This window comes from Ochotona curzoniae, unplaced genomic scaffold (assembly GCF_017591425.1).
Source record: "Ochotona curzoniae isolate NIBS_2020 unplaced genomic scaffold, NIBS_Ocur_1.0 scaffold_4763, whole genome shotgun sequence".
Lineage (NCBI taxonomy): Eukaryota > Metazoa > Chordata > Mammalia > Lagomorpha > Ochotonidae > Ochotona > Ochotona curzoniae.
Genome location: NW_024467123.1, coordinates 19418 through 43024, shown reverse-complemented (window position 1 = coordinate 43024; position 23607 = coordinate 19418). Strand labels below are relative to the sequence as shown.

The window sequence follows — 23607 nt, the reverse complement described above, 5'->3', positions numbered from 1 at the left end:
GGGATGGGGCTGCGGGGCGTGCGGGGTGTGCGGGGTGGGAGAGGGGGTCGTCAGCGGCCCGGGGCTGGAGAGCGGCCCATGTAGGCCCACCCCGTGCCCTTGGTTCTCAGTGGTACTTTCGGGTTCTCAAGTTTGCACTCTTTAGGATTCACAAGGGTCTCATTTAGTAGAGAGAGAAAGTGAGAGAGAGAGAGAGTGTGTGTAAATAGGTGCTATAAAACTTGTATTCCCTACTCCCAAATCAGTACCCTTGATTTTCACAGAAGTTGTTTGGCAGGGACAACGAGAAACAGCAAAGAAGTTAAAGATACTGAAACATTTTCATGCCCCTAAAGCGCACCTTTTTCTGGCTCTCTGTGGAGTCGCTAACCCAAAATTTAAATAGCATTGGTAAGAAAGGTGATAACCCTGAGTATGTTTTACAGTACCAAGTATTGTTTTAGAAATACCGTCGTTTTACATCGTGAGTATCAAAGGAGATTGACACTATTGAAATCCTTAGGGAGCAAATGTTTGTATTAACTCCGGGACCCGGTTCGGTTCGTGCAGTTCCCGAGTCAGATCCTAGCTGCCCTGCTTCGGATCCAGGTCCCTGCTCCTGTGCCTGGAAGGTGGTCAGTGACAGCCAAGATGCTTAAGTTCCTGCCACCCCCATGGGAGACTCAGCTGGAATTGCTAAACGGATCTTGAAAGAAGCTCTTTGTAGCTCAAAAGCTGGGTAATTATGTTAGCCCTACTGTGTGGTCTCACACCCTCCCCCTGCACTTCTGCCTGGTGTGTGTGTGTGTGTGTGTGTGTATTCAGGGACAGCCAAAAACTTTTGTGACCCCCATTTCTCTTCTAATCCAAACTGTAGCTTCAGAGTTGTCCGTGTTCAAGAACAACACAAAATGGATAAGGTAAGCGTGTTTATTCCCCCCAGTGTGTTTTATAGTGGGTTTTGTGAGTACGTAAGAGTCAGTATGTTAAAATGAGAAGTTAATAAGAAATCAGACATCCCAAGAAGTTGAAGCAAGTGAGCAACAGCAGGGTTAGGTTGACGTGTTGACTGACGGGGATGCCTTTTTTAAAAGGATATGTTATTTTTAGTGAATGGGATGGTACGATTTTCAAATCTTCTGGAAATGAAGATACACGCCTTTTGAGTGTGGTGTTGTATTTATGAAAGCCAATCAGGGTTTTTTAGAAATGTTAATATTTTAGGGGTTGGTGTTGTGTAAAATTGCAGTGCCGGCATCCATATCGATGCTGGTCCTGCCTGCTTCACTTCCCATCCAGCTCCCTGCTGAGTGCCTGGGAAAAGCAGTGGAGGACGAACCAAGGCTCCTGGCGCTTGGCGGGAGATCCAGTGAAGCTCTTTTGTCCACTGTTAGCCCCTGTGGCCATCAGGGGCGTGGACCAGTAGGGGGAGGATGTGTCTCGCTCCCTCTCTGTGTCTCCCCCTTCTCTGTAACTGACTCATTTCAAATAATAATTTTTTTTAAAAAATTAGAATTTTAAAAAAGTTTTCTGATGTGTTTCATAGATTGGCTTCATTAATTTTTTTATTTTGTTTTTATTTTTTATTTTAATTTATTTTTTTATTGTTATTAACATTGTATTATGTGATACAGTTTTATAGGCACTGTGGATTCCCCCCGCCCCTCCCATACCCCTCCCCCCATGGTGGATTCCTCCACCTTGCTGCATAACCACAGTTCAAGTTCAGTTGAGATTCCTTCCTTGCAAGCACATACCTAGCATAAACTCCAGCGTCTTATTGTCCAGATAAGTTCAGTGGCCTCTTGGGGAGACCTTCTCTGGTCTGAAGATAGGGCTAACAGAGTAAAGATCCAGTCAGTTAAAAGCCCCAACAAAACCTCAGTATCAATATACAACCTTATGGAATTAATTGACATAGTATTGGGTAAACAATATGTTAAAAATAATGCAAGTTCCATTCTTCGAAACATCTGGGTTGAGACAGTATCAATGACAGGTTCAAAAAATAACCAACAACCAAACAAAAATTACAAGTTAAATCAAGGCAAACATTAATTTTTGAATTTAACTGTACATACTTGTGCATTATGGTGTGACATACACTTCTGTCAGTGTTGAATCAGGGTAATTAACATTTCCCGTTATTTTTTTTTTTGGATGGGAGCCTTTGAAATCTCGAGTGCTCAGAGAGTATATAGCAGGTTTGCGCACTGCTGTGTAATGCAGGGAACTTAACTCCTGTCTGATTGGCATCCATTATTTAACCACTATCTCTTCCAACCTCTAGTGGTTAGGGTCCCAGGTTCGGACCAGCTTCCTCGTGTGAGGGGAGCACATACAGAATTTGATTTTTTGGGTCTGGTTTGCTCAAGTTAACAGTGTTCTTCAGGTCCATCCATGCTACAGATGGCAGTGTTTCCTTTTTTTTATGGCTGAATTACGTATATCTATGTGCAACATTTTCTTTATCCATTTATCATTGATGGAATACATATCTTGACCAGTGCTTTGGTAAACCTAGTTTTTGCAAATCTATTTTTGATGTAGCAGTTTCAGTTCTTTCGGATGTATCCGCACGGTGTTATTGCTAGCAGTTTTGTCTATTTTTTTTTGTTAAAGAAATCTCACTGTTCTCTAGGTGGCTTTACTAAACTATATTCTTACCAACAGTGTGTAAGAATTTCTCTAAGTGCTCCCTAGCATTTGTTACTTTTTTTTTGTTAGACAATTACATAAGGAAGTATTTATTTGAGATTTAGCAAGAAATCATACAAATAAAATCTAGAAGCACACATCCACATTGGGTCATAAAACATGGCAAAGGACAAAGCAGATACAAAGAAAACTAATTGGTGGCTATAAGCAGTTGGACACATTTGTGCTTTGCACACTAAAAAGTCTTCTAGAAAATGATCATCTTAGATCAATGGAAGACCAATCTTCAATGTCCTCCTGCAAGGTGGGTTTTGTACACATGGGAAGTTCAATATTTTCAGTCTCTTCAAAGTCTTCCAAGGTGCCTGGGTTTAGTCCACCCACAAAAACCTTCTTAGAGAATTCTTTCCCTTTTAAAGCTTTGGTCCTTTTCAGATCTGTCTGTCTGCCATGCAGTTGTGTTCTTTCCGTTCTAAAGCCTTATCCACACTAGCAGCATCTTGGAAAAGTGTACCTCCAGTTCCTCCTGATCCTCCAGTGACTGGGTCTGTTTGAATTGTATAGTCTACAACTTATCCAAATTGAGACAAATATTCTGCCAGGTCTTTCTTGCTCCTTTACAGATCAAGTCTCCAATAAACGTTTCATCCTGCTGATTCTTGCTCCCTCTGCGGACTCCTCCGTGTTGCTGTGCTTGCTGACATTCTCCATGGCTGTGGTTTTTTTCTTTTTTTAGAAATGATTGTTCAGATGATTTATGCATTTCATTATGGGACTTTTTTTTTTTCTCTCCCGGTTGGTGAGTTTCTTAGGTTCCTTATGTATTCTGGATATTATTTTGTTGGGCGAGTAGCTTGCAATATTTTCTGACATTCTGTTGTCTCTCCTCTCTGTTGATGGGTTTCTTTGCTTTGCAGAAGCTTCTTAATTTGATACAATCCTATTTATCTAGTTTTGCAAAGATGCTAAGAACATGTATTATAAAAAGGACAGTCTCTAAATGCTGCTTGCAAAACTTGATATACATATGTAGAAGAATGAAATTCTAATCCCGAACTCTCATCTTGCACAAAAATCAAAATGGATCAAAGCTCTAAATTTCAGTCCTGACGCAGTTAATACCAAAGACATGGAAGAATTTTTAAAATATTGGTAGAGGCAAGCATTTTTTTGCAGGTAATTTTTTTGTAAATGTGCTGCTGAAGTCAGCACTTTGGGAGATACCCTTTTTGTTTAGAACATAGTAACGCGTATGATTAACTTTCCAATGTCAGCTCTGAAGTGCATGTAGCCTGTTATCTCCAGTTTTCCTCTGTGATAGGTTGAGATTAAAATATGGCGGAAGTACTCAAAATTTCTGATGGTGTTGTTTGATACGAGCATAATGAATGGCCTGAATACCTGTAATAAACTCCACAAATGACTTTATGTTAGCTTTTATATGTATGCACAGCATACATAGGATATATATGTGCATAGTGTAAATAGGTTATGCAGGATTAGAAATGCAGATAGTGTACATAAGTTATGAAGGGTTAATTATGTGCGTGGTGGGCACAGGTTATGTAGGGTTGTGTATTTGCATGGTGTGCATAGGTTATGAAGGGTTATATATGTGCATAGTAGGTAGAAGCTATGATTTCTGTAACTGTATAGTATGTATAGGTTATGCTCAGATGATTCAGTGAATTTTTCTGGTAAATGTCACAACTTCTGAGTCATATTTCATCTTGCTAACATGTTGTCTTGGTCATTTGCTTTTGGTTTTTGGATCTGTCCGGGTAACAGGTACTCATGACTCTGGCTGCCCTCTTGAGTAACTAGGCCATGCTGCTGCTGACTGTTCTCTCCTGGAAGGTGTCCTTGTCGGCTTCTGGTACCCCTCTTCTGATGTGTTTCTTGGAATTCCTCCTTATGCCCCGTGGTTCAATTCCAAGTTTGTATCCTTTGTTTAGGTATCTTTTTATTTTATCTATATGCGTATGTGGAAAAGAAATAGAGATAGTGCAATTATACAGTTTATTGTTTTGGGTGATTGTGCAAGTATATGAGTTATCATTTCCTCCCAGTTACCAATAAGTTGCTGACTTTCCACATGTAGTTTTATTTCTTTCAATGTTATAGGATGTTCCATGATATACCTACAGTCTATTTTAAATACTGAAGTTTGCTGATGGATGTTTTTATTTTTCATCGGATAATTTTGTGGATATCGTTGTCATTTTCTCTCTGCTCAAATTCAAGTATGTCTCTTGAATGGAGAGCGTTGCAGCAGGATCTGCAGCAGTGGCGTAGCAGGTTAAGGTGACACCTGTGATGCCAGCATCCCATATGGGATGTCTTAGCTGCTTCACTTTTAAAAAAATATTTATTTATTTGAAAGGTAGAGTTACAGAGAGGGAGAAACAGAGATCTTCCTATTGCCAGTTGACTCCCTAAAAGGTTGCATATGACACAGCTGGGCTGGTATAAAGTCAGGAGCCAAGGACTTCCTGCATGTCTCCCATGTGAACACAGGGGCCCAAATACTTGGGGGCAGTCTTGTACAGTTCCCAGGCCCACTAGCAGGAAGCTGGATTCCAAGTGGAATCGTTGGGACATGAACTGGAGCTGACCTGGAAAATGCTAGAAGTTGAACTACTGGGGGCCAGCTCTATGTCTTAGCCGGTAGAGCTGCCACCTGCCATGCCAGCATGCCATAAAGGTGCTGAAATGTGTCCTGGCAGGACCAGTTGATGATTCATCTCCCTGCTAAAACACCTAGGAGAGCAGTTCAAGCTCCAGCTGCTCCATTTTCCATCCAGCTGCCTGCTCTTGGACTGGGAAAGCTGTGGAAGATGGCCCAATTGCTTGGGCCTTTGCCCACATGGGAGAGCTAGAATAAACTCCTGGCTCCTGGTTTTGGTCCAGCCCGATACTGGACATTGCATCCATCTAGGGGTTGTGAGCCAGCAGATTTAGATCTCTCTCTGTCTCTTTGTCTCTGTTTTTATGTGATTCTGCCCTTGAAATAAATAAAAATAATGTCTTTAGAAAAAAAAAGCAATTTGGATTGCTGAAAAACTAAAGATGAGAGGCAGGAGGTAAGGACCCTTAAGGAATTCCAAGAGGTAAACTCACTCAGACCTATAGACAGGTCCTAACTCACCGCCTTAACTTTGGTAAGTCAGCACAAGAGGGGAAATGTTGAAAGTCTAATTATGGAGCAGGTCTGGGGCAGGGCTAGTGAGGGCAGGGCATGCCTGTGTGCCAGGTCTGAGACAGGGCCAGAGAAGGCAGGGCATGACTGTGTGCCAGGTCTGAGACAGGGCATGACTGTGTGCCAGGTCTGAGACAGGTCCAGTGAAGGCAGGGCATGCCTCTGTGCCAGGTCTGAGGCAGGGCCAGTGAAGTCAGGGCATGCCTCTATGCTTGTGTGCCAGGTCTGAGATGGGCCAGTGAAGGCAGGCATGCCTGCGTACCAGATCTGAGAGAGATAGGGCCTGTGAAGGCTGGCATGCCTGTGTGCCAGGTCTGAGAGAGACAGGGCCAGTGAAGGCTGGCATGCCTGTGTGCCAGGTCTGCCCAGTTGTACAGGTGAGACAAGGAACAATGCACAGGAGCTTCAGATAGCTCATGGAGAATGAATGTTATGGACGAACTATGTATAGATTTTAATAAATTTTTAATCCAAAACTTATCATAATAGTTTTGAACAGGAAGTAGTTTCAGGCACCTGGAAAGGTAAGGCAGCAGTTTGAAATCAGCCCAATTTGCAGTGTCATAAACTCTGCTAAAATTGAAGCAAGAATAAGCTTCAAACATGGTAAAGCTTGGGTGGAAAAATGGCAAACTGATCAATGCTTTGTAAGTAGTTTATGGGGTAAAGTCCAGAAGAAGTCAATTGGGATAACTTCTTTTAATTTTTTTTCATTTTTTATTATATTTTTGACAATCTTTACATAGTTAATTAGGGTAAAAACGTTCAAGGGCTATAGGAAGGTGGGTAAGACTTATTTTCATATTGTTTCCTTCACGTATCTGAGGTAAAGGGGGATATTGAGGGAGAAGCCCCACCCAGTTTCCCACCCACCCCAGGTCCCGCATGTGGGGCATGCTCTGAGGTTCTTGCTCAAGTGGTTTTGATAGTTCAACAGTTCTGAATTGCTGCCAATCTCGCCACTCCAAGCACGATGAGGTCCTTGAAGAATCCACTGATTGACATAGTCCATCATAGAGTCTCTGTTTGCCCAGTATTTAGCTGCCAACCTATAGCTGAGGTGGTTGATTGACTTGTTCTGTCCTCTGTGTTAGGGTTCTGAGTCAGCAGTTCGATTGGGGGAGATCCCCAAAGAAATTTTGTCTGAGGTGCTCCCAGGCCAGATTCTTGTATGTGCTAGCAAGCACAGGGCCCGGCACAGTCCATCGTCCCAGTCAGCTGATGGTTGCAATTGCTGGGTTGGTTCTGTTTTCAGCCCCGAAAACAGGGAAGAGATGTTGTTGATGATGAAGACCACAGTGGCAGATCATCTACATCAATACACACTAAAAATTATTCTTGTTTGTGCCTTAATCGAAGAGAATTGATTAGCAGCAGAAGCAGGCGCCTACGCCATAGATACATCAGTTAACTGAACTTAGCCAATTCTGACTGAAAAACTGAAGTTGAGCAATTCTACTCAGTAGCTGCCATGATGGCTGAAGACCAGGGCCCAGCTGTCTACGGGCGTTTGAAGCCGGTGGGGCCAAAATTCTGAAGCATGGCTTTGCCGGTGTGATCTGTAGGCAGGGCACAGTCAGAGCTTTGGCCACCGAGAGTTGAAGTGGCCCAATCAAAGCCAAAGCAGACTTGTCAGGAAGAAAGTCACTGTAACTGAGGCATTTAGTTGTGGCCCAAAGAATGATACCATCTGCTTCTTAGGAGTGTGTGTGGAGAAAGCCAAAGCTTTGACAGAAAAATACCCAGGAAGTTCACCAAAGAGGCCTTCTCCACCATGGCAGTGCACTTGGCTCCATTCCTTTTTTCAGACAAGGTCCTTTTCTCTCTCTCTCTCTCTCTCTCTCTCTGGAAAGGCAGATTGATAGAGACTCTTCCATATACTAGTTCACTCTCCAAATGTGTACAATGACCAGAGCTAAGCTGATCCAAAGCCAGGAATCAGGTCTCCCACATGGATGCAGCGTCCCAAAGTTGTGGGCTGTCCTCGACTGCTTTCCTAGGCCACAAGCAGGGAGCTGGGTGGCAAGTGGATCAACCAGGAAACAAACTGGTGCTGAAGATGGAGGATTAGCCAGTTGAGCCATTGCGTCCTCCCCTTAAAAATGAAAGATCTTTAAAGGACTTTTTCCTTCAGTTCATGTAAAATGGACTGCTTTTCCTGATGCTATGGAGATGGACTCAATGGCTGATAACCAACTTTATGTGCAGAAATGAAGTCTATGGTTTTCTTAAAAAAATTTCTTGTTTGAAAATATTACTTGACCATCATTTCCCCTGATCAGTCCATTTTTTTTCCAGGTAATATCCTTATGTCCTCTGAAATGTGTCTTTCTGTAGATTTCTTCAGTGTGTTAGTGGTTCTCTTTACTTGTGCCATGGCCTGTGCCTTAGCATTCTGTAGTCAGTGTCTGTATTTCTGTAGTGAAACACCACATAGTAGCAATTTTATCCCTTAGATAAAACACTCATTCATCTTCGTGTATTTTCATTTTAGCATTTGCAACATATGTTCAGATTGCACGGTCCTTAAATGTAAGAAGATATTTATTAATCTTAGCATTTCTTCTTTTTTTTTTTTCCTTTTGATTTTTGATTATGTAGTTTTTCAGGGTGGGAAGGGTCAAGGATCAGGGGAAAGTGGGCAAGACCCTTGTTTACACATTTTCGGGGGGGGTGGACACAATGGGAGAGACCAGACTCGGCTCCCAACCGACTCAGTACCCAGTGTCATCCCAGGTCTCCTCTTGAGCATGTTCTGAGGGTTCACCTCTAGCAGTTTCAGTAGTTCTGAGATCCTGTTGGCATCACTGCTCCAAGCATGGAGGAATCTTTCCAAGGTCAATTTGGCTGCCACAGTCTACTTCAGAGTTTCCATTCACCCAGAAGTTTGCTGTTAAGTTTCACCGGGGTAGTTGATCAGTTTGTTCTGCCCTCCTTCCTCTGCAAGCCAGCGGGTGCTGCAGCTCAGCCCAACACTGCCCAGCACACACTTGGCCCTTACATACACCAAGGGGGAGCTGACATTCAGAGTGGCCGCTTATATGCCCCACTGGACCGACCCCAGCTCTGGTTCCTGCACCTTCTGCCATGTGCAGTAGACTGGTCTAGTCTGTCTCATACCTCTTTCAGCTCTTGTTTATATTATTGGACATTGAAGCCTAATTCAACCCAACCAACTCTACCCTCTAGCCTGCACTCATGCCTGTGGGAGCCAGACAGGCCTGCCCTCAGTCCTGGTTCTCATGCTCACTAGTGGGAGCTGCAACCTGTCAGAGAAGTGCTCACAGCCTTCCCAAAGGACCCATTCCTTACCTGGCTCTTGCACACTATAGGTGGTTCTGTAGTCTAACTCCACAGGACTTGCCCTTGGTTCCAGCACTTGCCAGCAGATGCTGCAGCAAAGCCCAACCCACCTGTCCTTACTCCAGCTCATGCCTGTACCAGTGGATATAATTGGTTAGCCCAGCCTGGCTCTTCCCCATTACTTCGTTTGCATATAGGCCAAGAGATGTTGTATCACTGCCCCCAGTCTCAGGTCTCACGTTCACCAGCAGTGGCCCAGCAATGGAGTCCCCATTACTCTCCTATTGGCTTTGCACACCTTCTTCCATCTCGTGTGTGCTACTGGGTGCTGCGGCCCAATCTGGCATGGCCCGTGTCACCTCAGCATTTGCCAGCAGGTGCTGTAGCCAGACCCAGCTTGGTCTGCCCCCCATTCCAGCTTGCATTGGTGGGTGCTGCTGTCCAATCTAGCGCACTCATCCCCCAGTCCCAGGCCTAATGTGAACTGATTGGTGATGTGACCAGAACAAGCATGTTCTGCACCCCATTCTGGGTGTCTGATCTGCCAGTGCGTGTTATAAACTGGCACAGCCTGGCCTTATCCCAGACCTGAGCACACGTATGCCGGCAGGTAGTGTAACCTGGTTTGGGCTGGGCTGCTCCTTGCTTTGGTTCTTGTGCTCACCTACAGGGACTGCGCTGTGATAAAGGAGTTCCCCAAGCTCCTTGTTGGGGCTCCTTCCAGTGGCAGATCTCACGCACATGGATGGGTCCTTGGCCTGGATGTGGTCCTTGGTTCTGGCAGGAACAGTAGTCTTGCTCATCTGGCCAACACCCAATACGGTTCTTACTGTTGGATGTTTGAGCGCAGTGACACCTTGTCTATACCCTGATGCAGCTCTCATGTGGCCAGTGGGAGCTGAAACCTAGCCCAGCCTGTTCTGTACTCTGGCTCTCCTGAGCACCATTGGTTGCTGGAGTCTAGCCCAGTCTGGCAAACCTCAGACCCAGTCCATACCCATGCCAAGGGACAATGCAGCCATGTCCAGCCCAGCCCAGACCATCCGCGCCCCCTCCATTCTGGCTCCCATGCTTACCAGTGGGAACCATAACCCAGCTGGGGCATTTCCTTAGTTTGCCAAGCAGGCCTGCTCCCAGCCACAGATTTTGCTCATGCCAGTGGTTGCTCTGACCCAGATTGGCATAACCCATCTGCTGTGTTGACCTTTGCCTTCTGGTGCTGTAGCCTGGCCTTCCCTGGCCTACCCTTGCTCCAGCTAGCAGAACCAGTAACGTGGACACGGCGAGGGCCTGGGAATGAGGCACCAAGAGGTGACCAGTGATGGTGGAAGTCTCCCTGAAGCCTCCCTTTATTACTCCTTATATACTCTTTCCCCCAAGTGCTTTAGCTCCTATCCCTGACTCATGCAAACCTATAGGTGTGATAGCCTAGCCCAGCATGATCTGCACTCCAGTCTGGCTCCTGCATTTCCAATGAGCTTATTTACCAGCTGAACCCTGCTTGGTCCACCCTCTTCCAAAACCAACCCACACACTTGTCAACAGGTGGAGCTACCCTGCTTGGTCTGACCAACATTCAGGTGTGAATCACATGCTCACCAGTGGGAGCTGTGGCCTACCATGGACATTTCTCAAGTTTCCCCACCAGGCCCATCCCCAGCCTCAAATAGTGCATGTGCCAGTGGGTTTTAGGTCCTTACTGATCAGAGACTACCCCCTCCATTCCGGCCTGTGTATGAGCAGTGAATGTGTGGCCCGGCCTACTCCACACTTTGTTCTTGGGTGTGCTTGCGGATGTTGCAGCTTGTACCAATGCAGTCTATACCCAACACCAGTACCCATGAGTGTTGGAGGGCTCCATGGTCATGCCTACCTTAGCCTGGTACCACCCCCAGCTGCCAAGCAAACCAACTGAAATTGTAGATCAAGGGGTGGGTCCACATATTCCTCAGGTCCAGTTCTCTCACATGCTGGTTAGTGCCATGGCCCAGTCTAACATTTTCCATCCCTGTTCTGACTCACTGGCAGGTACTGTGATCTAGCCTCCTGCCTGGAGGCTCCCAGCCCAGGCTTTAGTGTGCACCAGTGGGTGGTATTTGGCATTGGTCAATCCTAACTACCCCAGCCCCGATCTCCCACAAAGGCTGGCGCTTCTGTCTGACCTCTGAAGGTCTTTGCATTCTCTCCTCAAAATCACACCTCTGGGTGGCCAGTTGTGCCTGGGCCACCCAACACAAGCTCTGCTGGCCGGGACCCCACCCCCAGGATGAACTGACACATGTGGCTCTGAGCAAATGGCTGCTCAAGCCTCCCACCTGGACCCTGCTGCCCGGGAGCCAGCCCCTTGGGGAGGCCGGCCCCCTCTGGCTTCCTGTACCTAACCAGCTTCCCAGGGGAGACTGGTCCCCTGGCTCTGCACACCTAGCTGGCTGATTGTCCCAGGGGCATCGCCCAAGTCTGCAGTCTCGGGCCCAACTGACCCAACAGGCTCTAAGTACATGGCTACCCAAGCCTCCAACCTGAGCCCTGCTGCCTGGGAACCAACCCCTGGGGGAGGCTGTTCCCCAAGCATTTCTTACAACTATAATTGTCTAAGGTATATCCTGGGGACTTACTAATTCCTTTTGAACATTCCTATTAGGATTTCTCTTTCCTCCCCATAATATAAAGCAAGTGAAACATTCTGTAAACAACGATCGTTGTTAAGAATTAATTCCATACGCTTTTCCCTGTCTTCCAGTTTTGCATATTTCAGATGGAACACACATGCAAGGGAGCAGTATCATTTAAGGATGTGATGGTAGGATTTACCCCGGAGGAGTGGCAGCACCTGGATTCCAGTCAGCGGTCTCTGTATAGAGATGTGATGCTGGAGAACTACAGCCACCTTGTCTCAGTGGGTAAGTGTAAGTCCAGAGTGTTTGAGGACCGCTTCAGTGATATCTAGCACTGGACTCCGGGAGTCTGTGTCTGTTGATCAGTTACAGGTACAGCCAGAAGATATCTGGGTCCGCGTCTCCAGTGAGTTCCCCGAGGTCACTGTTTGTCAGAAACTGTGACGTATAGGCTGCCTGGTCCAAGTCCTTCATTATTTCTGGTTCACAGGGTTTTGTGTTTACAAACCAGAAGTGATCCTCAGGTTGGAGCAGGGAGAAGAGCCGTGGACACTGGAGGAAGAATTCTCCGACCAGACGCTCCCAGGTGAGTTCATGTGCACTGCACAGATGAACAATTGGGGCCACTCATGGAGTGAATCAGCGGGTGAGAATGTCCTGCTTATTTGTTCCCTCCCTGATGCTTTGCTTTTTCACAGAAAGAAATAAAAACAAAGAAATATAAATTTCAGGGATTAGTGTTGTGGTGTAGTGGGTAAGGCTTCTACCCAGAATGCTGGCATCCCATATGGGCACTGGTTTTTGAATTTTAAATCCTGACTGCTCCCCTTCTGATCTAGCTCCCTGTAGCACCCACCTGGGAGACCAAGAAGAAACTCTTTTTTTTGTTAAAGATTTATTTATTTATTGGAAAGTCAGATGTACGGAGAGGAAGATATTCCTCTTCGGCTTATGCTAATGCCGATCCAAAGCCAGGATCCAGGAACTTCTTCCAGGTCTCCCACACAGGTGCAGGGTCCCAAGGCTTTGGGCTGTCCTTGACTGCTTTCCCAGGCCACAGGCAGGGAGCTGGATGGGAAGTGGAGCTGCTGGGATTAGAACCAGCGGCCATATGGGATCCCAGCGTGTGCAAGGCGAGGACTTTAGCCACTAGGCCACGCCTCCGGGCCCCCAGAAGAAACTCTTGTCTCCTGGCTTAGTCTTGCCCTAGTCCTAGGGATAAACCAGGGGATGGAAGATCTCTATCTCTCTCCCTCCTTCTCTCTCTCCTTCCCTCTCTCTCTATCCCTGCTTTCTCTCTGTGTTCATTTGTCTTAGTAACTCAAATAAAATAAATCCTTAAAAAACAAATTTCAGATTGTATAAAACAAAGTAAGTTATTCATAGAAAGCTCTGCTGTAACTATCATAGTTATATTGGTATACAAATAAAAACAAGTTAAAAATAACCTTGTTAACATCAAATAAACTTAAGAAACATAGTCAACAAAAAGAGGAATATTATCCATTGGTGATAGGATTAATCTGTCAAAAATGGAATGATTCTAAGTGAGTCCCTACTGAACCATACAACCTCAAAATAAACAAACAAGGGCCCGGCGCGGTGGCGCAAGTGGTTAAGTCCTCGCCTTGCACGCCCGGGATCCCATATGGGCGCCGGTTCTAATCCCGGCAGCCCCTCTTCCCTTGCAGCTCCCTGCCTGTGGCCCGGGAAAGCAGTCGAGGACCCTGCACCCGCGTGGGAGACCCGGAAGAGGCTCCTGGCTTCGGATCGGCATAGCATCGGCCGTTGCGCTCACTTAGGGAGTGAATCATCAGATGGAAGATCTTCCTCTCTGTCTCTCCTCTCTGTATATCCGCCTTTCCAATAAAAAAATCATAAAAATAAATCTTTAAAAAAAATACACAAACAAAACTTACTCAATTCAAAGGAGAAACAAATCCTTGTTTGCATCAGTGCTTTTCATAACATAGAATTACTGGACATTAAATTAAGGGCGGATATTGAGGAATTGGACAGCATCACCCATTGGTAATAGAATTGAGACAACAATGGAATAGTCTTTCTCGCAATCGCTCATGGTACGTTCAAAAAGGTAGACCATTTTCTAGGTCATAAACAATCTCATCCGATTTAAGAGGATCAAAGTAACAACAGTTATTCTCTGAGAGAATGAAATCAAATTTTGACTCAGTACTAGAACATAGAAAAATATCTGATTACTTTGAAATTGAGTGGTTTACTTTCTAAATGCATACATCAAAAGAAGCTTTAAAAATTCACTGAATGAAAATGAGAACATTGGCTATCAGTGTATGTGAGACACAGGTAAAGTAGTGCTGATAGGAAAATTAATAATTCTAAGTAGAAAATATGAAAGGTCTCAAACTTGTGCTTAATTTTCTACTTTAAGAAACGATAAAAGAGCAAAATATACCTTATATAATGAAAAAGGTAGGAGTAGACATTTGTGTAATTGGAGATTGGAAGGCAATAGAGAGGACTGTTGAAATGTGGTAAGTTTTCTTAAAGATTTATATATTTTTTATTGGAAAGGTGGATGTACAGAGAGGAGGAGAGACAGAGAGGAAGATCTTCCATCCAATGATTCACTCCCCAAGTGGCTGCAATGGCTGGAGCTGAGCCAATCCGAAGCCAGGAGCCAGGAGCTTCTTCCAGGTTTCCCACATGGGTGCAGGGTCCCAAGGCTTTGGGCCGTCCTCGACTGCTTTCTCAGGTCACAGGCAGGGAGCTGAATGGGAAATGGAGCTGCCGGGATTAGAACCGGCACCCATAGGGGATCCCGGTGTGTTTAAGGAGAGGACCTTAACCATTACGCTATTGCACTGGGCCCAAAAAGTGGCAAATTTTTGAAAAAGTCAATAATTGGGTATACCACCAGTAATATTGACAAAAATAGATAGATATCAGGAAAGAGTCTGGGATTGTTATTCCCACATTTGTACAGGAATGAGGAATATCTGGCCCATAAAATCATTAAGTCTGCCCTGTCAAGTTAACCACAGACAGCAGTTGAAATTCAGTAAACCTATAACAAGCTAATTTTTTATGTTGATAGTTTTGTATGGACCATGAATTATGTGATAAATATCTAAATGGTCCTTGGTAGAAAAAGCTTTCCATGCATCCACATAAGAAAATGGTAACAACTTTATGTCAGTAATTTGACAGCATAAAGGAATGGACCACAAATTGCCAAAACTCAGTGGTGGTCATGTAGATAAGCTGAAAGGTCCATGGATTAGATTGTCATAGGCAATCACATGGGTGATTTGAATTCGCGAAGCTGTACTTCTTAAAAAATCTCCAAAATAAAAATAGCCCCCCAGCAAAGAAGAATTATAATCATCACTAGAGTTCCATCAAATGTTTAAAGAATTAATGATTTTTTTGGGGACAGGCATTTGGTGTCTTGAATAATTCACTTCTTGGAACACCAGCAGCCCACATCAGAATGCTGGCTCTGTTTCCAGTTGGAGCTTCCTCCTGATGCATACCCTGGGAGGCGACAGATGATGGCTCAAGTCGTTAAGTCCATGTCACCCATGTGCAAGATTTGGATTGAGTTGCTGGCTCCCGGCTGCCAGTGTCGTAGGCATTTAGGAAATGAACCAGTGGATGGGAGAGACTCTTCTTCATCCGTCTCACTTCCTTCCTCTCCCTCTATCCCGCTCTCCTTTCAAATATGCATTTTAAAAAAGAATTAATTATTTATACAATGTTTTCACAAAGGATAAGGGACACTTCGTGATGCGTTTTGTATCACGAAGACATGTATCTCCCATAAGCTTAGGAGCAAATAGGAAGTATCCAGTTATAAAAACGTGTCCCTACTGTGAACAAATGGTGTCCATGTGAGATAAAGAGGGTTGACTCAACATCCAAAATGCAGTTAATGTAATCCATAGGAAATTATTGAAGAAAAATTACATAATGGCAGTTTGACTAGAAAAAAACATTTCACAATATCCACGTAGAATACTCTACAAACCAGTAATAGAGCGACCATCCCCAGTTTATGAAGCCCACAGCAGTTATCATCTTCAGTGGTAAAAGGCATCTTCGGCTTTCTCTAAAGCTGGGGACATTGCGATGGATGTTCACTCCCACCATTATATACAGTACCTTGCTTTTCTGAATAGTGCTATAACTTATCTAGCACAATAAGGTAATAAAAGGAAATAGAAGACATAGATGCACAGAGAAGAAACAGACTGTGCATATATTGGGGTACTAAACCATGGAAAATATTTTTCTGTTTGTATCTTTTCCGTTTATATGAGAAGAAAATTTAATGAAACATCATCACAGCTGCAAAATTCCTGTGGCCTAGTGACAGCGTAGCCAGTTCAAGTCCTGGCACAGCACATGCTTGCGGTGACGCTGCAGGAAACAGGCCTGTGTTACTAGTTGCACAAAAGCATAGCATAACATTCGATACTGGTGATAAACAACCGTTTGCTAGTTTGTGTGTTTGCTATGCTATACTTTCTATTTTTCGTTTAGACTACGCTCCTTATATTTACAAAAACAAAAAACCAAAAAAACCCTGACAAACAGCATGCTGTATTACCCCGGCAGATAGAGCATATACTTCGCAGTTATTACTGTGCCTCTTGATTGCATAAGGATACTGTGGTCATGCATGTGGAATCACCTAGGGATGCATCCTCGTAATGTATGGTTGCTGTTAGGAGGTGCATAATTGCTGGAGTAAAAATGAACAGAAATGTGTAAGGCTCCTGACAGTTGCAAAATGCTGATGAAATAAAGGATGCTTAAGTGAAGGAAGACAAATGACCTCTCCATAGACTCAACGACTCTGTAGTAAACATGACACTTCTTTCCAAATGGATCGGTGTAATGGCATTCCTGTCTAAAAGCCAGCAAGGTGTTTTAGATTTAAATAAGCTTTATTCCACAATTTATATTAAAAAGCAAAGTAAATGTCTAATGTACTTTTGAAGAAAAATGATTGACTACTATATTCTAAGCAAATGTTTAGGAACATGTCAGCCGTGAAAAGACATTGTTTTATTTCTTCCTTTCCAGTAGATGCTTTATTTAGTATTTTTTAGCATGTGGTGAAAGTGAACATCTTTGTCTTTCTACTGTTAGGAGAAAAGCCTTCATTCCCATTGAGTATGATGGTTACTGTGGCAATTCTTAGGTGCCTGTTCTGTTGAGGAATTTTTCTCTTGTTCCCTCTTTTCTTTAGTATGTTTTTTTTTATATGGGATTGGGTTTTGTCAAATCCCTTGAGTTTTGTTGTTTTCTCTTTGTTCTGTTGTAGTGTGTTGTGGTTGTATTCTGTTGTACTGTGTGTTATATACACTAACATTATTGGGATAAATCCTACTTTTTCGTGGCCTATAATCCTGTTGGATGGGTTTGGTTATTACTTGTATGGTCATTTGCATATGTAGTTTTGATTAGGGGATATTGATCTGTAGATTCTTTTTAATTATGACCACCTTTATCTGCTGTGTCAGGATAATAATGTTGACTTTCTAGAATTTATTGAGAATTCTTCCCTCTTGTAATTTTTGGAAGAATTTGAAATGAGTAGGTGTTAATTTTTCTTAAGTAACTGATAGAATTTGCCTGAAGGGTTACCTGTTCCTGTTGAGAAATTTCCAGTGACTACTCAAGTCCAGCTACAGGATTTTGGAATTCTCTTTGTAATTCTAATATATATAGTACAAAAAATATGAGTGAAATTGACATTTTGAGGTTAGATTATTATTTATAGCCCTTGCCAATATTTTTGAGGTACAGTGTTTTTTAAGACTTATTTGATTGAATTATTTGTTTAGTGGAGGATTGATTAAGCTTGTGATTATGAAATAAACAAAATACATCATTGTAAAATTCCAAAAAAGAAAAAAAAAAGTGGAGGGAAGGGGATGGGCAGGAAGGGAGCTAGGATGGAAGTGTTATGTTCTTAAACCTGTAAGCATGAACCATGAAACTTGTTCTTTTTATACAAAAAAGTCTACGTTATAGTAAAAATAAACACATTTTTGCATGTGTGCTGGGAAAAAGATGTGAAAAGACCCACTAAAAAATGTAAATAATTGCAGAGAAAAATTGAAGACCTAATTAAATGAAAATTTCTATTTAGGTACCAATGCATAATATTGTTAACATGTTTTTGTCCTTAAAATAACATAGAAATTCAGAATTATTTCAACCTTTTTTTTTTATTGTTAGAGAGCAGCTAATGATAAATTTTCCTTGGAAATGTAGAGGAACTAAAGTAATGTTGTATGCATAATACTGCCTGATTTCAAGATTCAAGAAGAAACTGCAGTAATGTTTTGGAGACCCAGTACTTTTGTCTATGGGGTTTTTTATTCAATTTTAAGACCTAGTAGTTTTATTTAGTTGCTGTAGGCAAATCTGGCAAGTTTTTCCAGGTTTATGGTGGCCACTTTGAATACTTGGATCAGGTCCTACTTTATTTGTGGAGAGTTTCCTTATAATTTTTAATATTAGAGTTGATTTTATTTATTCATATTTAGGAATTTTTTCATCTTGTGTTTGTGTTAAATATGCTAATTTTATTTAATTGGAATTATAAGAACTCTTGCACAATTCTTAATTTTCTTATTTATATTGCCTTCTTTTTTCATGTCCTAATTCAATGATGTTTATTAAAATTTTAGTCAAGTCTGGTTTCTCTTTCAGCTGTTTTTTTTTTTAAATTAAACTTGGGATAAAAATATAATATTAGGACTGGGTTGCCTTAGCAACATACATTTATTTTCTTACAAATCTGTAAGTTTAGACTCTAAGATTAACATGCTAGCACTGTTGCTTTCTGGTGGGGCCTCTCTGTCTTAAAGAAGATACGTTCTTGTTGTGTCAGATAAAGAGAGAGAAGTCAACCATACACTCTAGAATCTTTATCTCCTAATGCTGTTAGTCTTCTCAGCATTCTATTCTCTGACCCTGATTACTCCCCTAAAGACCATATCCAATTGGATACAGTCACATTGGATGTTAGAGTTACAACATATGAGTTGGATATGGATACAATTTTGTCTATAATGGTTTTCTTGTAACTTAAGTACTATTTTCTAAGATCACTTATTTTCAAAATTTTGTCAGTGATGTTGATCAGCTTTTGCCATGTCCCATATTCCCAAGGCACTGCCGTTTGCTCTTTCTGGACTCACACATCTTAGTACTTTCCCAGTCAATGCAGCTTTGTCTTTATAGGAGTAGACTTGCTTGTGTTGCATCAGTTTAAGGTGTATTTCCTGTTTTTCTTATGATTCTTACAGTCTCCAACTTGCTTTCTTCAAAGATATGGGCACTCTATCTTCTATACATGAGTATTTCTGTACTTAGTTGGAAATTTCAAGCAAGTGGGAATCTGTCTGCTAGTCATAATAAGACTGCAGATTTTTAGAAAGTGATTTTATTTGCTCTCATCATATTGATTCTTATAGTCTTACTTTGGAGGATACATAGAGTAATTTAGATTTTAGTATTTACTATTACTCATAACATTTATAAATTGGGAATCAAATATGTATCTTTTAACATCCACATTCCTCTCCCTGTTTCATCTGTACCAGGTCTTTATTTCTAGTTTTTGTGTTTTCATCTCAAACCCATGAAATTCTGTATTAAGTATATGTGTATCTATGTGTGTGTGTGTATATAAAATTTGGAATTATTTTCATTCCTGAAAATTTGATGAAAAGCCAGTATCTCCAGGTAGTACATGTATTTAAATTCTCATTCTCCTAAGAAATGAATTAGTATTTGTGGTGCAATTAACTTTTCTTATTTCTAGAAATTTGGAAGGCTGATCAACTAAATGGAGGAAGCCAGGAAAGCCAGTTGAAACATATTTGGGAAGGTGCAATACTCAGCAACAAAACATTGACTAAGGAACAAAGTAGTGTAACAGAAAAACCATTGAACTTGGGTGTGAATAATGTTCCTTCTGAAAGAATACTTTGTGAACATAACTCAGGCGGAATGAATTTTAGTAACAGTTCAGAACTGGTTATCAGTAAGAAAAACTATTTAGGAAAAAAGCCCGAGGAACTTAATGCCCGTGGAAAATGTCTACTCAAAATTGAGCAAGAAAAAACCCAAGCTAAACAGAAAAGTGAGCCTTTCAAAAGTGGGGAAACTAACAACCATCATGAAGACCCAGCTCAACATGAGAAGATTCAAACTTTTCAACACAGGATACCTCAGGAAACTTGCCTTGAAGAGGAAATAGCCAATACACACAGGAGGGAGATTACAGAAGAAAATGATTGTGAATTACAACAATGTCAGGAAACTTCGTGTGATAATTCATGCGTGTTGCTGCATCAAGTACTCCCTTTAAAGGAAAATCACTGTGAACTAAGAAACTGTCAGAAATCCTTAGGTTCAAAGTCTAACCCATTGAAACAAGGGACACAAATGAGACACTATGAATATAATGAAAGTGGGAATACTTTCAGGAAGAAGTTGTCTTTCTCACAACTTCGAAGACTTCGTAAAGGAGAGAAACACTTTGAGTGTAACGAATGCGGGAAAGCTTTCTGGGAGAAGTCCCACCTTACTCGACATCAGAGAATGCACACAGGAGAGAAACCTTTTCAGTGTACTGAATGTGGAAGAGCTTTCTGGGAGAAGTCAAACCTCACTAAACATGTGAGATCACACACAGGGGAGAAACCTTTCAAGTGCAACGAATGTGGGAAAGCCTTTGGCCACAGGTCAGCCCTCACATTACACCAAAGAACACATACTGGGGAGAAACCCTATGAGTGTAATGTATGTGGGAAGACGTTTTATCAGAAGTCGGACCTTACCAAACATCAGAGAACACACACAGGACTCAAGCCCTATGAATGCTATGATTGTGGGAAATCCTTCTGTATGAATTCACACCTTATGGTACATCAGAGAACTCACACAGGTGAGAAACCTTTTGAATGTCCAGAGTGTGGGAAATCCTTTTGTCAAAAGTCACATCTTACACAGCATCAGAGAACTCACATAGGGGATAAACCTTATGGATGTGATGCTTGTGGGAAAACATTCTACCACAAGTCAGTACTCACTCGCCATCAAATAATTCATACGGGATTGAAACCTTATGAATGTTTTGAATGTGGGAAAACCTTCTGCCTGAAGTCAGACTTGACAGTACATCAGAGAATTCACACAGGTGAGAAACCCTTTGCATGTCCTGAATGTGGGAAATTCTTCAGTCATAAGTCAACCCTCTCTCAACATTATAGGACACATACAGGAGAGAAACCTTATGAATGTCATGAATGTGGAAAAATCTTTTACAATAAATCATACCTAACTAAACATAATAGAACCCATACAGGGGAGAAACCCTACGAATGCAGTGAATGTGGGAAAACCTTTTGCCAGAAGTCACAGCTCACTCAGCATCAGAGAATTCACATCGGGGAAAAGCCTTATGAATGTAATGAATGTGGAAAAGCTTTTTGCCATAAGTCAGCTCTAATTGTACATCAGAGAACGCACACACAAGAGAAACCCTATAAATGTAATGACTGTGGAAAATCTTTCTGTGTCAAGTCAGGGCTTATTTTACATCAGAGAAAACACACAGGGGAGAAACCCTATGAATGCGGTGTGTGTGGGAAATCATTTAGTCACAAATCATCCCTCACAGTGCATCACAGGGCTCACACAGGAGAGAAATCTTGTCAGTGTAACGAATGTGGGAAGGTCTTTTACCGTAAGTCAGACCTTGCTAAACATCGGAGATCACATACAGGGGAGAAGCCCTATGAGTGTGACATATGTAGAAAAACTTTCTCTCAGAAATCAAATCTCATTGTACATCAGAGAACACACGCAGGAGAAAAATCCTGTGAGTGAGATTGATGTTAGAAATGGTGTAACCTCCACTTCATGACATAGTATTCACCTACTAACAGAAGTTCTATTATGATCTTGAATGTTCACAAACTTTTATCTAAAGGCTGGCATTATTCAACAACATTGATAGGAGATTAACTCATTTGCAGTTGTTAAGTGACATCCCAGTACTGGCATTGGCTCTTAGAGATTACTGGCATTTGTGAAGGGTTTCAGCAAAAGCTGCAAATTAGTTTCAGTAGTAATATGGGGACAAAGGGGAAATTGTAAGAGATACAAATTGAAGATTTTTCTTAGAAGTACTAAAATATTACAAGTTTTATGATATGATTGTTTTGAAATCATTGGAGATTATACATGTACATTTGGAACCATGAAGCTTTAGAAACTTAAAACTATTTAATCACGAGAAGGTGCAGTAAGGCTGTGGAGACCTCATGTGCCTGTCATCAAGTTATTTGTGATGATAAACTCTTACATGACCGTCATATATTAAGAAATTGATGATAACTAGATAAGAGTTTAATTCAAAATTTACTGTTTTAACTATTCACTACAATTACTAGATGTTGCCACTTCCTAATTTTAGTATCCATTAGCACAATTAAGGTTACAGAAAAAGGAAGCCTTTAATCTATAGCACATCTGTGTTATGCAGCAATGATGATTTATTTATTTAAAAAATTACTTACTTTAAGATTTACACATAGAGAGAAAGAGGCAAAGTTATTCCATACTCTGGTTCACTCCCCAAATGGCCAGAACAGCTAGAGCTGGATCAGACCAAAGCTCGGACCCTGGAGTTTCTTCAGAATCTCTTGCCTAGGTACTTGGCACCCAAGTACTTGGACCTTCTGCCACTGGTTTCTTGGACACATTAGCAGAGAGCTGGATTGAAAGTGGAGCAACTAACACTTAAATAGGTGTGATATGGGATGGCAGCATTGCAGCTTGCAGCGTTACCTGCTGCTCCACAATGCTGGCTCTGGAATCAAGATTCAACTTTGAGAAGTCCCCTTGTGTTAATCATGACACTCTCTCTGTTATCCTGAATCTGGTGGAATAACCAAGGTTAATGGGATCTGATTTATCCATAAAATATTCTGTGCATTAGGAGGAGAAATTCCTAATCCTTGGTGGTCTTTTTTTCCTCCTCAGATGAGGTCCATGCCCGGTCATGATGGGTACTCTTTGTAAGCAGCTGCCCTCTGGGACAAGATTCAGGGAAAAGGTCCACAAATGCACAGCAGATGCTGCTCTGCTTTCTGGTTGTTTTTGTGATGTTGAAAGAAGGGGAAGGTGTGGACAGAACCAGAATCATGCTGGGATGGGACTTCTGTTGACAGGTTAAAGACTATAGACCTTATACACGATCGGATTATATTGATAAGATTATATGATCCAGTATTTTTAGATGGTGGAATGATTGTGGAATGTTTTGTTTTTGGATACTGCAAAAATAAGCACAGCCATATTCACTGGATCTTAGCCAAAAGGCCGAGAAGCGATAGAACAGGCCATTTTCAAAGTCAACAGAAAAATAAGTTACAAGAAAAATTACTGAAACAAACAAAATCAATAAAACCCAAAGCTGATTATTTGGAAAGTTAACAAAATTGCTAAATTCTACTTGGGCAAATAAAAAACAATTGTTCATACAAGTAAGGAAAATCTGTTGCTGTTGATCTCATGGACATTTAAGGGAATGTGAAATATTATAAACAATTGTGTCCATAAATTTGGTAGCTTAGCCAAAATAAGTTCCTTTAAGGATGATAGTAGCACCATTTATAAATCTTAAATATATTGAAGAAATTGTATAACTCATAGAAAACAAACAAAATTCCAGGACCAATGTGTACATTGGCGAGTTCTTACTAAACATTTCAGATAGAAGTGATGCCTGTTTTCTGTGGTATCTTTCAGAAAGTAACTAGCAAAGGGAACACTCCT

At 42.0% G+C, this 23607-nt stretch overlaps 1 protein-coding gene across 1 annotated transcript; it reads left to right on the top strand.

Annotated features, from left to right (window-relative positions):
• The first annotated feature begins 787 nt into the window (after positions 1 to 787).
• Positions 788 to 22770, top strand: LOC121149813 (zinc finger protein 33B-like). Its single transcript, XM_040970402.1, has 4 exons — positions 788 to 899; positions 11895 to 12039; positions 12245 to 12340; positions 19583 to 22770. The coding sequence occupies exons 1-4, from the start codon at positions 891 to 893 to the stop codon at positions 21652 to 21654; spliced, it is 2322 nt and encodes a 773-aa protein (XP_040826336.1). The 5' UTR covers positions 788 to 890; the 3' UTR covers positions 21655 to 22770.
• The last annotated feature ends 837 nt before the right edge of the window (positions 22771 to 23607 follow it).

Coding starts and splice junctions, on each gene's coding strand:
- LOC121149813 (XM_040970402.1), top strand. Junction 12,040..12,244: donor CAGCCACCTTGTCTCAGTGG/GTAAGTGTAAGT, acceptor TCTGGTTCACAG/GGTTTTGTGTTTACAAACCA. Junction 12,341..19,582: donor CTCCGACCAGACGCTCCCAG/GTGAGTTCATGT, acceptor TCTTATTTCTAG/AAATTTGGAAGGCTGATCAA.